Source organism: Sesamum indicum, linkage group LG11, assembly GCF_000512975.1.
Source record: "Sesamum indicum cultivar Zhongzhi No. 13 linkage group LG11, S_indicum_v1.0, whole genome shotgun sequence".
Classification (NCBI taxonomy): Eukaryota; Viridiplantae; Streptophyta; class Magnoliopsida; order Lamiales; family Pedaliaceae; genus Sesamum; species Sesamum indicum.
This window is the reverse complement of record NC_026155.1, coordinates 2,887,869-2,903,147: the sequence shown is the minus strand read 5'-3', so window position 1 is coordinate 2,903,147 and position 15,279 is coordinate 2,887,869. Positions and strand designations below refer to the sequence as shown.

General features: G+C 35.9%; 1 protein-coding gene and 1 long non-coding RNA gene across 12 annotated transcripts; both read right to left on the bottom strand.

Moving 5' to 3' along the window:
- On the bottom strand, nt 4,699-9,418 carry LOC105173290. 9 transcript variants are annotated; one of them, XR_848719.2, is made up of 8 exons: nt 9,277-9,418; nt 8,470-8,611; nt 8,273-8,321; nt 7,266-8,142; nt 6,923-7,147; nt 6,297-6,811; nt 5,583-5,997; nt 4,699-5,488 (listed from the first exon to the last, which is right to left on the bottom strand). It is a non-coding gene; the product is annotated as an uncharacterized LOC105173290 (long non-coding RNA). The 9 variants fall into 9 exon arrangements; XR_848721.2 differs by having other exon boundaries at nt 6,580-6,811; XR_002288050.1 differs by having other exon boundaries at nt 5,583-6,811; nt 7,266-7,321; nt 8,044-8,142.
- On the bottom strand, nt 10,445-14,572 carry LOC105173289 (chaperone protein dnaJ 3). 3 transcript variants are annotated; one of them, XM_020698041.1, is made up of 8 exons: nt 14,427-14,572; nt 13,197-13,384; nt 12,885-13,059; nt 12,665-12,803; nt 11,933-12,066; nt 11,681-11,823; nt 11,096-11,294; nt 10,445-10,996 (listed from the first exon to the last, which is right to left on the bottom strand). In XM_020698041.1, exons 2-8 carry the CDS (start codon nt 13,344-13,346, stop codon nt 10,671-10,673), a joined length of 1,266 nt encoding a protein of 421 aa, XP_020553700.1. In that variant the 5' UTR covers nt 13,347-13,384; nt 14,427-14,572; the 3' UTR covers nt 10,445-10,670. The 3 variants fall into 3 exon arrangements, with proteins under 3 accessions (XP_020553700.1, XP_011093285.1, XP_011093286.1); XM_011094983.2 differs by having other exon boundaries at nt 13,197-13,389; nt 14,427-14,571; XM_011094984.2 differs by lacking the exon at nt 14,427-14,572 and adding an exon at nt 14,262-14,362 and having other exon boundaries at nt 13,197-13,389.

Below are 15,279 nucleotides of genomic sequence, written 5' to 3'. Positions count from 1 at the left end.
CTGTTGTGACTCATTTATTAATTGAACTATCCAACCCACAACTACTTCATTAATGTTAACAAAACACTCAACATTAATGAAGTAGCTGTCAGCGGTAATAAATTGGTTGAAGGTACACAAAATGGCGACAGCAGCCCCCTCTTTCCATTTTCAGCCTATGCATTTACCACCTACAAACGTCCAATCCCAACCAACTGCCACAAATTGGAATTAATTAATCCCACCTACCGGATTTAGTAGAATAGAGACCTGAATTAATGTCTATGCAGCAGCTTTTATTCATCATTACAAGTGAACAGTTCTGGCCATTGATTCGCCAACGTATCCAATCACATTTACTTCCATTCCCCTATAAATGTCAGCGCATTGGCAATATTTGCATTTTCAAAAACACTGCCATCTTTTGTAGTCCACCCAATACTACTTTTTCTAAAAATAGCAAATGATATGGCCTGATGGGTATTACTACCAAATACATATGTTCCACTTTTCAAAATGGACGAAAGATATAGAAAAAAATATTTATTCTGAAATTACATGATAACGCCAAAAAGGGCCATTTTTACCCAGATCGTGAAAACAACTTTGTGATTTCTGATTCATTAGATGAAGTGGTTAAGTGTCATGGTGGTAAAATTGATTTGGGCTGGGGAAAATGCATGGTGAAATTCCTTCGGGAACGGCATGATGTTTTCGGTAAGCTAGTTAGCCGACAGGATGTCGTGTGGAATAGGCGTCTCAGATTTGTCACGGCGCTAGATGGAACCTGGAAGGAGTTTGGAAGGTGATTTCTCAATTTAAAGCAATCGATCTACATATTGTAATATTATTGTAGTGTCTAAAACTCTGACAACGTGTTCCCATATTTTTTGGGTTGTATGAATATGTTATTCTAGGAATCTCGTATGGGAAAATTCTATGTGAAAGCGTACGAGGACATGTGGGAGGAGCTCTATCAGTTGTTCACGCAACCAGTTGATTCAGATTTAGGAACTGTGGGGGATGCTGAGGCCGAACTGAAACAAGGTAAGTCGAAGAAAGTGTCTGATGCTCCTACTTTGGTTAAAACAACTAAAACATTGGGAGATGTTCAAAGGGATCCTTGCCCATATGCTTACGTATTAGACAGCTCGACATTAACCTCATCATTGTGGAACTTCATTAACGACTTCTACGGGAGTGAGGACAATGCCGACTCATTACAGGCACTACCTGGCGTGCCAAGCGCCGAAAAGAAGTCAAAACTGCCCAAATGTGACAGCCCTCCTGCTGCAAAGTCCGAAGGACAAGTGAGCTTTTCTGCATCAAATTGAATGCTGTTGAAAAAGATTGAGTGAGAGAAGTTGAAGGTTGAGGTTAAGGTTGGTGAGTAAGGACGTGAGGTTTAGGTTGCTAAGTATACGCTTGGGAGTATCTATATATATGTATATATATATATATGTGTGTGTGTGTGTGTATAATTATACTGTTTGCGGATTTTTTTGGGGAATGTTGTTGTCTGTTGCAACATCTTTTCCTGCTGCCGTACTTTATTTAGCTTTTCTTTTTAGGATGTGTGTATCTTTAATTAGTCTGTATTACAAACCTAGTGATATGGGTCACAGAAGGGGAAGAATGTTTGTTAGTGTCACGTGTTGGTTGTTTTTTTTTCATGTGTTTGCATTGGAACTGTACGTACTGTAATGACTGCCAGTGGGGGACCATCTGCATGTTTTGAACAGTGTTTTTGTCATGTTGTACAACTTATGAATTTATTAAAATATTAATGTAATGCATGTTTTCTGTATTTTTGTTACATTGACTGTATTTATTTCTAATGTGCAACTTATATTAGTGTATTTTGATCAATATTCATTTATTAATGTATTAATTATGTTCTATTGTATACATTTTATTACAGTAAAATATGTCTCCTAAAATCAATTTAGGTGTAATAATTTTTTAATTTACTAGAGCAAATTCTTAATTACAAGCGTTATGCATATCTTCAAATTAATGTATGTATGTAGTTATATTTAATTGAATATAAGTTTATGCATTTAATAGAAACATAAAGCAGCAATAATTAACCGAACTGCAAATGTAAAAGAGGCCATCATTCCCGCTGTTTTCCAACGCAACCTTTCGTATTTTGCAGCGTCCAATCATGACAACAGGGTCATAATACTGGGATGCAGAAAGCCACACTTGCGTGCCTTTTTAAACACCTCAAGCCTGCCATTCTCATTCATAAGTTAACTTTCTTCTGCTTCCCAAACCCTAGTCCCCATTCTTCTTCCTTACTATACCAGTCTCTACTGCCGTCCAATCACCCTCCGAATACAATGTTGAGCCGTAAAGTTCCCATAGGCCAGAGTCAGTATTTCTATACGCCAAGTTGGATGAAGAAGATCGATGATGCCCTTGTCAACTACCTTTACTACCACGCCTTGCTGGGGTGAAACCAGTTTGACCCACTCCGCCTAGACCATAAGTCGTTGAAGAAAGCTGCAGATGCAGTGAACAGGTACACCGGCCGGTCCTGGCCATATAATTTCTTTAGAAATAAACTAAGTTTGCTTCGTTAGTGCTACGAGACCTTCGAAAAGGTGTTGGAAGATCTGTCCTTCACATGGAATGAGGAAACCAACAGAACGGCCGGCGGGAGAGAAGACTGGAAGAAAGTAATACGGGTATGACTTCTTATTTTGGCTTTACAAAAGTTTGGTTTGTTAAAAAACTAACATATTTTTCTTAAAAAATTCGATGTTTTCGCGTGAAAACATCTACATTGTAGGAGAACCCATTTGCTAAGGCGTATTACTATTTCGACGAGTCGAAGTGGGAGCAAATGTATTTGATGGAGCTGTGCTTTCTCCATTCTGTGGATCAAGTATGGATATTGACAAAGGCAACAACGATGGATTTGACGTCATCTTTCTAGGAGTGAAAGCAGATGAAGAGCCTGAGGTGGTGAATCTGGTGACAAGTGAAGACGAAAGCTGAAGTGTGTGTGCTGTTGTCGGTAAGGAAAAAAATGATTCTGGTGCCCATGGATGTTTTGGAAAAAGAACTGTGTGTAGTGGTCGAGGAAGGCTGTTAATTTTCTTTTTTTATTTTTTTAATGAATGCTTTTGGTGGCCCTTCTGGGTGAATGGAAAAAGAAAAATTGTGAAGGGTGTTGATGATATTTAAATCTTTTTGTTTATGCATATTAGTTTTTGCAAGTTTTTTTCTTTTGTTTATATTCCTAAGTTGTTTTTACAAGTATTTTACATTATCAAGAAGAGAAAAAATATAATTACAAACTTAAAAGAATTTTAATAACCACGCTCATTTTAACCGATATATATTTTAATATAGTTTCGGATAAAATACGAAGTATATAATGCAAACAATACATTGATTAATTCTTTATTTTTTATAGTGTTATGTGTTTTTGTTAAATGTATTTATTGATTTAACTTAGTAATGTATTAAATTACATTCTTTTCCAACTTATGAATCGTAATGAATTTGAGATCGTAAAATTTGTTATTAACAAATTATAATTTATTATTTGATAAACAGATATAAAATTATCAAGTTTGCATATATAAATATATATGTATATATATAATCGAACACAATATAAAATAATAATAAAAAAGAAAATAAATTCGATTATATAATAAAATTGTATTCTCATCCCACAAATTAGGCATGTGTAGGCCATCAAAATTTTAGAAGCTGTTAATATGCAATATAATTGAGTCACAAGGTCATCATATATTGTTAGTTTTGTGTAGGATTTGGGATGCTACTAAATAAAATGAATTATTCATACAATCTAATGATGACGTGATGAAAATTATAGTAAATCAATATGTTTCACTATATTTTACAAAATTAATAATTTATAATAGATTATGTGTCATGTCATTTTTATATATTTTTCTTCCATATTGGTAAAAGAGAACCAATATAAAAAAAATCCTAATTTAAATGAACCATATGAGGTGGATATGATTTATTCTGACAACTTTTATTGTAAAATCCGACACCAAAATTACCAAAATTGTGAAATATCAAAAAATTATAAAACACTTTTGTATCCTATATAAAGAGATTAATGATAAAAACGATCATAGGATCAAAAATATATTTATCTCTCATAATATCGGGATGAAAACTATAAAAAGCTTAATTCCGAGAACAAAAATTTCCCCTCCATTTTTACATTTTCTCCAAATTCAGAAAAGTTTCGTTTGAATTTACACCATAATATTGTAACAATTATCCGTAATATTGTAATAATTAAGAAGCAGAAATCCCAACTTTATAAAATATATTGTCCATGTTTTGAAATAGATATTAAAGATGTTGTTTAATATTAAGGAAAATTTATGTAAATCTTTGAAGGGGGATAAATTAATCCATTTTGTTTTCAATTGATGAAAGTTGATAGTCTTTGAAAGGTGATGTAATTTTTAGTTTTTTTATTTTGTCTATTTAGGTATCCTATGTATTTATTTTTTTAGCATACAAAAAAAACTTTATAATATTTTACGATATTATTTTATCAGCAATACAAATTTGCTCATGTCAGTAATAAAAAAATAATTTTTAGTGTGAAATATTACACATTATAATTAAAATTGTAGGTTATTCTTGCAGATGAATTGTGTAATATTAAAATAAAAAAGAACCAAGCATGCAAAGAAAGCAATAACAAAGTAATAATAAAGTTAATGAATACATAACTGACCAGTATGAAAAGCAGCACTTCGCACAGCTTGTTCAGTACACAACATTACACCAAAAAAAATTCCTGATACCAAATCATGGTTAGGTGGGTGCAATATTTGTGCATAGCGGTCCGGTGATATTTAGCAAATACTATTAATAATTTCAGGTAAGGGATCAAGTCGGGACGATTGCTCATTAAATCTTACTGGCAAGCATTAGCTGCACCATCTTCACCCGAGAATTCTTTGTCAAACCCAGAAAAAGCTTTATTTTGTTTGGGTTCTTAACCAACCTATTTGCAACCATCAAGCGTTCATTTTCATCAAATGCTTCCAAATCTCTAACTTGCTACAGGATCAACACGCGATGTTCAGAGTCTCCAAATTCATTCTCAAGCACCCTAGTCAATGTTCCCAAGCGTGTGTTCGCTGACTCACAAAAGGTAGACACTATTTCAACCAACTTTGGGATGCCTCCACGGGTATCGCTTATCTTGCGTTTCCTTGAAGTGCACTAGATGAGTTCCAGTGGGATCGACGTTCGCATTGAACGAGGACGTCGGCTCCTCCTTCAGCCCAACAAAATCTATGTCTGGATTCCATTCAGCGTTGGGCACATAACAATCTTGCGTGTCGGCCATTTCCTCATTTCTAATGGCATTTGCATCCTTATAAGGGTCCGCACTACGCTCCCCTGTCGCACGGTCCTTCCCAAAGATTTCTCTCCATGCGCTTAAAATAGGCCATGTCTTATAACGCATCCTCTTTGCATTAGGATCCATCTGAAACAGTACAGATAGTAAGCTAATAACAATTTAAAGAAAAAGAGCCATTTCAGTTGAAGGTAGTAAACGCATGGCAGTTTTTATTTCATACCTTCACGTAATCATCTCAAGCATTATCGTCTTCCACCGTTACTATATTTCGGCTCTCATCCCAACCCAATCCCGACTTCATCAGCATAGTGGTCAGCATCATGTAGTGCTTCTTCCAGACATGTAATTTAGAAGTAATATGTGGTTCGGCTTTAATATCAGATTGTGGAAAATTCTTGGCCATATGCGTCTCTAATTGTGCAAGATAACCATTCCTAAAGCCATGTCACATTTCCAACCAGTTACAACCAAATTTTTAAGGCCTGCTATAAGACATTCCACTTCCAGAACCGTCCACGTTTAACGACTAGAAGCTCTATCTTTGTTCCCTCCCCACCGACGCGGCCTACTGCTACCCTCATCAGATCCGAGCTCCATCTTTCAAGGGACGATCGATCGGCTTACCTGGGTGAAACCTGCACCAAAAAATATATGTGTTGGTTAAATAGGTAAATACAAATGTCTGATTGACCAGGACACAACCTGTACCAACGATGTAAATATTGTGCACAGCATGACGTCAAACAAAAAAACATTGTAATTGTACAAAGGGGATCATAGTAATGTCGTCTGCAACAATAGCACTTCAACATAGCAGCAATTGAAATGAGTGATTGTAAAACATATGGAAAATTCAAGAATCACACAAAGTCTTCACACAAAACACATAAGAGGCTAACATAACAATGATTACAATTAACCGTCGAAATAATACATCTCACGCGCATCATTAGACTTATGACCCTAAGCAACGAGGTCAAGATATAGGTTGTTGAGTCGCATGTGACATCACAGGCGAGTCATCCACTCATTGTACATGGATGTGGCCATTGTATCTCTCCAAGTGGACCATGAGGGATATTCCACACACAGTCAACCTCATCATCCGTCCCAGCATCTCCATGACTCGGTAACTCATTTTCTAGCGGATCATCAGGTATTTCAGTCCTCAAAAAATTGTGCAACACACAACAAGCCAAGATTATCCGATTTTGCACCTTAATGGGGTAGAACGATTGACTCCTTAAAATACCCCACCGCATTTTAAGTAGACCAAATGTATGCTCAATACGTTACACGCAGAAGAGTGTTTGAGGTTGAAAAACTCCTAATGGTTCTGCAGCACGCTGGTACTAGTGTCCCATTCTCTTAGATGGTAGCGAACACCTCTGTACGGAGTCAAGAAGCCTTCGGCATTTGCATAGTCATCGTCACATAAGTAGTAATTGCCTATGCAAGGTATAACCGAATGTTACGCAATAATTTTATTATTTGCAATAATGAACTCACATATTAAGCAGTATGCACAGTTTAGGAAACATGTATGGAGCAAAGTCATACCTTTAGGAACTCTTAGACCACCTGGTCTGTTGAAGGCATCACGTAAAACACGGCTATCAGTTGCGTTCCCCTCCCAGTCGGTAAGGACGTATATGAATTGATGTTGGGATTGCACACCCCAAGTACGTTCACGGCCACTTGACCTTTGCGTGTTTGGTACCGTCCCTTTTCATGTTTGGGTACTCGTATATCAATGAACGTGCCATCTAAAGCCTTTAGACATCACTATAGTATGGATTACAATTAGAAATGTATAGGTAAATATAATCAGAACATCTAAATACCAATAAGCATATTACAATGTATTCTTAATCGAGAAACAAACAAATAATAGTACTAGTACCTTAAACCATCTCAAACGGGGGTCCACGCATTCCTCTGTAATCGGAGTCGGCCGAGCTAGCAGGACATTGTACAATTTAATTATTGACTTTAGCACACGGTGAAAATGTTTGCTAGTTGTGTGGCCAGAACGTAGAAAATTATGCTTCACCACACAATTCTTTTTATTGTGGGCTACCACAAAGGAAAATCACAACTTGCTCCGGTACAGTAAGATGTTTGGTTTGCAAAATGCCTCCAGAGTACTCAAGTAGATAGCTCAGCCGTCCGAAGGCGTTACGGTCCATACGTATCTTACGTAGGCAAGACTCATCGGAAATAGAAACTAGCCTATGCAGGTGAAGAACCTGGTCCGATATCCTAGTATTGATTAAGTATCTCGGACGCAGAGACCGATCATGAGTAGGGTTTTCGGATGTGAGGTGTTTTATAACATAAGTAAATATAGTCAAAGTGACTGCAATCTCGTCCATGACTTGTTGTAAAACAATTAAAGCTAATGTAACTCTTTGAATTCCTCATCCTAATACTTCCCACAAATTTTCTAGCTGACACAATTTGCAAACAACAAAACATTGTTCTATTGTCAACAAAAAGTGAAATGAAGGGAAAATTATTTTGCAAATTTCCTGTAACATTTGCATACAATTTAGTGTGTGAATGGGATATACAGTATATAACAGCCAAGATTTCACAACGTTAGACTGTATATAGCACAAGATTGGTAAAATTGCACCAAACGAGCGAAGAAAGGAACAAAGGGTTTTAGCATAACTCACCTGCAGATCTCGAGGGATTCCCAAGCTAACCACAAACAGCCTAACTGAATGCGAAGCAGGCTGGCGGCAACAATGTTAATGGCACCTCCGGCGAGGATTCTTGGCCAAAAAAAATTTTAAAAATTTACCTTAAAAGTAAATTTGAACAACGTAATCGTACAGGGTAAAATACAAAGCTATACAGGAACAATGTCACCGAGACCCAAGTCAGCGGCCACGATGAACTCACCTTTAGGACGACAAGGAGGCTTGTTATGTCGAAGCCCTTCCGTTTCTGCCTTTATTTGCACCAATGGAGAAGACAATATTTTAAATGAAGTCGAACAACAAATTTAATTTGATAGGTGTAGAAGGATAAATCCATCATTTCGCATAGCTATTTGAGGGTATTAAAGGCAAAGCACCTGAGCATAAATGATGGGATACCTGGTCGGGATTCCTATCCCTGCCCATTTGGCCGGATTCATGTACCACGTTTCATCCAGCATTATAGCAGGCTTGCACTTTAATTACCGGGTCTCACATTTCGCAGATAAACAACCTAATGTGTGGGATTGAGTTGGATATCCTGCTTAATCTCATGTAGTAAAAACGGCCTAAGTGGATTAGTGTGGAAATTATGTAAATAATGAAATAATTTATAAACAATTCCACTAAAAATTGCTTGACTCAAAATGATAATTAGAGAGTATATATATATATATATATATATACTGAAAAGAAGAAATTTTTCTAAGTGTGGAAGGTTACAATTTGTCAAAATCTATCCCTTTTTTTCTTGGGTGGATATCAATTTACCCTCATATAATATTATAAATAAATTACTCCTTATAAAAAACATATCAATTAGAGAATTGTTTAATTTTAAAAATATAGAAAGGTAAATTATTGTATTTCAACAAAAATAGGAAGGTAAATTGCTAATTTTTTTATAAAATAATAATTTACTTATTTACAATTTCACAAAATTTGCTTACTTTTTTTTCCTATTTTTTTGTTTTTTTTTGTCATCACCGTCGGCACTTTACTTCTCATGACTCCTCCCACTTTCTTTTTCTATGTCTCACCATTGTATCACCCATCATTCAAATCTACATTTTCAAAGTAGATGGCACAGCCACCACCGCGTTCAGCCACCGAAACCACTATCTCCGCCGTGGTCGCCGTTGACTTTTCATTTTTCAGCATCATAGGATTTGAAAAGAGGGAAAAGGAAAACATTATAGATTGTACCTTTTTGCTTCATATTTGAGAACTTGCGCCTTTACTAGAGTTTGCAGCAAATCCAGATCGCAAAATGAGTGAAGATAGAAAATTCTATTCTATTCTTTCCCCCCTCCTTTTGTTTTTTTAAGGGCAAACCCAATTTTGATCAGGTTTTCGACTGATTGATTTTGGCTGGTTCACACCGATTCTTATGACAACAATTTTACCCCTATGAACCGGCCGGTTCCCAGCGACCGATTTTGAAAATTTTATTTGGATGAAAAATATTACCATTAACAAAATAGTCTACGTAAATTGTTCATTTTTTTAACCTTATTCAACATTCATTATATTTTTGTATTTTAAATAATAAATATAATATACATATATCAAGTGAAGTTAATACATTATATCTTTTTCTTTATAAATACGAAATTATTATCATGAAATATTAAATAAAGAGTAAAATATGAAGTTCTTTTACTAGCGTCATTTTTGGTTCAAATCTTAACAAGAGAAATTTATGTATAAACAATGAATTTTTAAAAGAGGTGAAAATGCAATTTTATGACTTCTTTAAAGGAAAGTATAATTCGCATTTTCTCAAGGATCAAAGTGTAATAAACCCTCTTTTTTAACAGAATATCATTTTTCTTATATTATTTTCCTAATTTAATGAATGAATTCGGCAAGAAACAGTGAACCCGAACTATTATTCACATGCTATGTTAAAAATATTAAATTTACTATTACCTTAAACCTCTTATCATAACAACACCTTTAAAATTTATTTCTATCTAACAAAAAAACTCTCCTATAGTCAAAACTCACCTTACTTATTGCAGAGAAAATAACTAGACATTCACACATATGAAGATATTTTGTAACTTAGCACATGACGTGAAACGAAAATTGCTACCATTTTAAAGTTTTTCTTTTGTTTTTGTATTTTTTGGGTACCATTTTAAAGTTACAAGATGAAGGGACCAAAACGAAAATCTCCCGACCAATACAACCAAAAGTGAGGAGGTTAATTTGTGAAACAAAAAGTATATTTCTCCCAACAGCTTGTAATGCATTCGATAAAGTCTAATTTGATATATCTATCTACTATGTCTCTATTTACATATCTACTTATGCAGTAGTATGTAACTGTCTGTTCTTCTGATATATTATCCATTCCATAAGCAATAAGTTGAAGAAACAAGCCAAGAGAAAACCACCATAAGAGACCTCTCCAAGATAAGTACTAGCTCCCTTCAGCCACCAATATCAGGTCCATAAATAAAATCAACTAAATCAAAGTCTTACGTATCGTACTCCCATAAGCAAGCCGACCTCGTGAAGAAAGCTATTTATTTCACAAAAGCCGGGATGATAGTATATTTAGCAAACATGATGCAGAAATGATTCTCTATACCCTACTGCTGGTTACATGCTACTTGATGCACGGGTGGGTCATCGTCGTCTTCATCGTATGCCTCGCGTTGTCTTTGTTGCTCCTTCTGCCTCATCTCTTCTTCCATGTTGACATCAAGCAAAGTGGTTTCCTCGCATTTAGCCAGTAATTTATCGGGCAAACGCTTATCTGACTTCACCGGTAGCACTGTTGTCAGAATTCTCAACTTCTCGGGAGAAAGGAACCCAGAATCAGGGAACTCGACATTGAAATGGATATATAGCTGCCCTTTCATGAATGGTCTCTGGTAGTGTGGCATTCCTTCATCGTTTATCGCCTTGTAACAATCTGCAAGGAGATCATTGTTTCAAAGAAACCATCGTCTCGTCCCATGAAAGCCAAAAAGTAGCATGTAAAAGGGAGAGTTAAAGAGTTTTGGAGCAATACCTGGCTTAAAGACTTCGCCAGGGTTTGATTTGATTACTAGTTTCCTCCCGTCGAGATGAGTAAGGATGAACTGAAAACCACAAAGTGCTTCTCGTAAACTAAGATTGTGTTCGACATAAAGATCATCACTCTTCCTTTTGAACTTGGGGTGTTCTCTCTGTTGCAGCACGAAGACAATGTCTCCAGTGATAGTATCAGGCTGCAAAAGCATGAGCCCAGAGAGGTCAATCGATAATGCGGAAGAGTTGAGGTAATAAAAGGTCGCGGAGGTGCTTAGATATAAATAATACGCGAAAATAGATGGTGTATTTTGAAACAATAGAACCGTCAAGTCTAGAATCCGTTCATTCTAAAATGAAGAGTATTCTTGGACTAGATTCTTATTTCAAAATCATCATTGTATGCAAAGTTGCATTGTATATGTCCAACCAGATTCAATCAAGAATCAGCGCGCATATACCCAAATACATTCAAATCCGGTTGAACTGAATGATTTGTTGTCCGAGCTACGGCTGCTTGCTGGCACTTCAAAAGACGATAAAAAAGAAAGGAAGAAAGCTTGCATCACAGAATAATTCAACTTACAGCTTCATCAGCCTGCCCTGAGAACACAATCTTTTGATTTTGCTGCATCCCTTTCTCAACGTGAACTTCTAATACTTTATTTTCCTGTGCAACCTTCTTACCTTTGCACTGGGAGCATCGATCTCTTTCACTAATGAGTTCTCCTGTATCATGGAAGATAGATTCAAGTTTTTACCAAGTCTTTCAAGGATTTCACCTTTTTGCTGGATGGAGACTAGAAAGCACAAAACAGTGATACATTTCAACAAATACCTGATCCTCGGCAATCAGAGCAGATATGTTGTATTCGTTGGACCATTCCAGGTCCTATTGGCCGACTGGTCGTCCTTGTTCCAGTACCCTGGCAACCATGACATCTCGCAGAGGTCCCACTCTTTGAACCTTTCCTGATAGGTTAAAATGCATATAAAAATCTCTTATCAGAAAGTCATTGGCAGAAACTGCACAAAAGTAAAAAATAAAGTTTGATAAAATTGGCAAAAAGGCAGATGCATTCAAAAGATTCCATATCCAAATCAGAGTCAATTAATAGTGTTCCAAGTTATTCTCTTGAAATTCATCAAAAAGTTAAAAAAGTTTTGAGATAGTTAATAAATCTAAACATTTCAAGAATTTAGCTAAGACAGACTAGCATTAGATGCAACATCATCTTGCTTTTGACGCTCTCAATTTGCCCCTCATTAGTGGGTTCCGCTGCTTCCGCAAGTCCTTAGGAAATAAGTCAATGGTCACAGAACAGAACATATGTGTGATTTGTATACCGAAGCAATACAACTGACGTCATAAGAGAAGAGTTATGAAGAAAGCCTAGGAAGCTGGACAACACAATTGACAGTTTTACATGATTCAACCTTTTTTAAGTCCATTACAAGATGCACAAAGAGAATTAAATCATAACAGACGAACATTATAAACTGAGCCAAATTAATGTGTTATTCTACTGGAGACTGAACCAGAGGTAGATTTCGCCATAGAAAAATATACCCTTTACACTTGTTGCACAATGCATTCCGGGAAATAGAGAGTTTTCTGGTTGTACCATTGTACAAGTCCTCTAGAGAAACCCTTAATGGATGCACTACGTCTTCACCCTGTCTCTTTCTGCTCCTAGAACTTCTGCCACCTATAGAATCAATTCCAATATTGGATTTGGAACAAGTAAACCCCCAAGAAAAGAAGTAAAAGAATAGACCAGTTATCTCACCGCCGAAACCTCCACCAAATCCACCACCGAAAAAAGATTCAAATATGTTGAATGGATCATATGAGTGACTGCCTCCTCCCATTCCTTCCTTGACGGCATCTTCACCATATTCATCATAAATCTCTCTCTTTTCAGGATCACTTAAAATTTCATATGCATGAGCCAACTCCTTGAACTGATTCAGAGTCAAATGACAAAGTTGAGGTAAGTTAAAATAGAGTTAGTAGAAATTACTTATTTCTCAATGCTAACAGAGAGAGACAATTCATATTGCACATCTATTGAACAGTGAAATGAAAGAAAAAGACTTACCTTTTCAGGATCTCCCCCTTTGTCAGGATGATTCTTTATGGCAGCCTTTTTATAGGCCTTCTTGAGTTCATCTTGACTCGCACTTATGGGAACACCAAGAATTTCATAAAACTTGAGGTCATTGCTTTTCTTTGGAGCACGTCCAAACATGATGATTTGTTTTCAGTTCTATAGAACTAAAATCGCACCTGAACTGAAAACTCAAAATATTTCAAACTAATCACAGCAGTTGATCAATTATGTTAGTGCTAAACTTTTAGAGTTGAATTCAGCATCAGTTACTTATTTGGACATATAAACAATTAATCTATACAGGCAGCATGACACAGAGCTATGCGATACCAATAGTAAAGATTGCTGAAAGAAGCATCCAAGAATTAATTAACAAACTCCAAAAAAGTACTTAGGCACAACATTCACAGGTAAGACACAAAACTGAAGCAAACAATTTATATCAGACGAAAGTTATTTTCATAACACCAAACGACCCCCAAAATTTACAAAACAAAAATCTTTAACATACCAGTCTTCAAAAACCAATCTTTACATCGTGTACACCAGCAAGGAGACATTCAAATAAACTTCACAGCATAAGGGCTCACATGGTATCTTGATGCGCAAAGCAAGTTTTACTAAAAACATGCCAGTGAAAAAAACACAAAAGATTAACACCAATTGGTGGGGAAGTGGGATGAAAATTCTTTTCAAAATAAAATTAACAGAACAATCTATCTTCCTGGCCAGGTGAATATGCTTACTGCGTGATTAGATATCACATACCAGCAGATTCATGGATGAAAGCATATAAACCAGTAAATCACCATTGTTACGTTCACAGATGAAAAAAGAACAGAAAGAACAGCACTTCTAACTCAATCAATAAAGAGTCTTTGCAGCTCAAAGTAGAAATCCATAATTCTTTAATACAAAGTACGAAACTAATCTGCTTGATCAAACAAAAAAACTCATACCTCAAAAACAGCCAGAAGAAAACCAAAAAAAGTAAATAAATAAAACAGACAAGAAAATTTTCAGATCTTTTAGCTCATATCGTTTCCATATTACCAGAACAATAATCCCTACAGCAATTCTTGAAAGAAAAACCGACAAACACGCGCAAAAACCCCAATTCTTGAAACCCTTCCAAAGATATTCACTCATCCAGCAAAAGATATAGAAAATAAGCAGAGAATCAGCTCTTATAAAAAGAATGAAATTATCAAAATTCACCTTGAATTAGGTTTTAGATGAGAGAATTGAGAGAGACTTTCACGTAAATCTCAACTCCAATAAGATCTTGGGGCAGTGACGGTTTAATGGAGGAATCCTGCTTTTAATGGTTTCTGGAGGTTTGTGTGCTCTGTCGGTGACACAAGAACGATGACGGCGTGATATGATCGGTTATCATGAGGGGACAAAGCGCCCTTGATTGTCTTGTGGGTTTTGAATGGTCACCTACTTGTGAGGGAGTCATTAGTGTGAATAAAAAATAGTTGTTTAAATTGTTGGGAGTTTGGGAAGGTAGGGCTGAGATCACGGGAAAATCCGAACCGTCAATTGGAGTGAATCTACGGTGTGTATTGAGTTCCAGACCTTTTGACGTTGTATTTCTTGACTGTAGTCACTTTTGATGGCGGGTAGTCTGATGGGTCGGGGCCAATTGGAGCTAACCCGACCCAGTTAGGTTCAGATGGGTTGGACCCTGTCCAATCTTATCCAATTTCGGCTTATTGGGCTTTTATCAAGTCCAATTTGCAGTCCACTTCAGTATGCTAGACTATATTATTTATAATTTATACTAATATTATAAAAAAAACAAAAATACTCCATACTTACAACCGGTTATTAATGACACAGCTGTACTATTTTTCTGCAAAGTTAAAAATGTTCTTCAATCGATAACATAACAACTTATTCAACTTTAAAATTTTATATTAACTGAAAAATTAGTTTATTTTCTTTCGTTCTTTTTTTCTTTTGATGTGATGTAATTGTACTGATGTTTATATCTTAGTCTTATTTATAGTAATATATTTTAAAGATAAAAAAATATTAATTATATGTATCTAGCTAGTAATATAAA

What these genes read in the sequence shown, in the direction of transcription:
- LOC105173289 (XM_020698041.1), bottom strand. Translation starts at nt 13,346, where the DNA reads ATGTTTGGACGTGCTCCAAAGAAAAGCAATGACCTCAAGTTTTATGAA. An exon ending in TTGTGCAACAAGTGTAAAGG is followed by an intron (nt 12,067 to 12,664) that starts GTATATTTTTCT and finishes TTAACCTATCAG; the next exon opens with GAAAGGTTCAAAGAGTGGGA. An exon ending in TGGCGAAGTCTTTAAGCCAG is followed by an intron (nt 10,997 to 11,095) that starts GTATTGCTCCAA and finishes ATCTCCTTGCAG; the next exon opens with ATTGTTACAAGGCGATAAAC.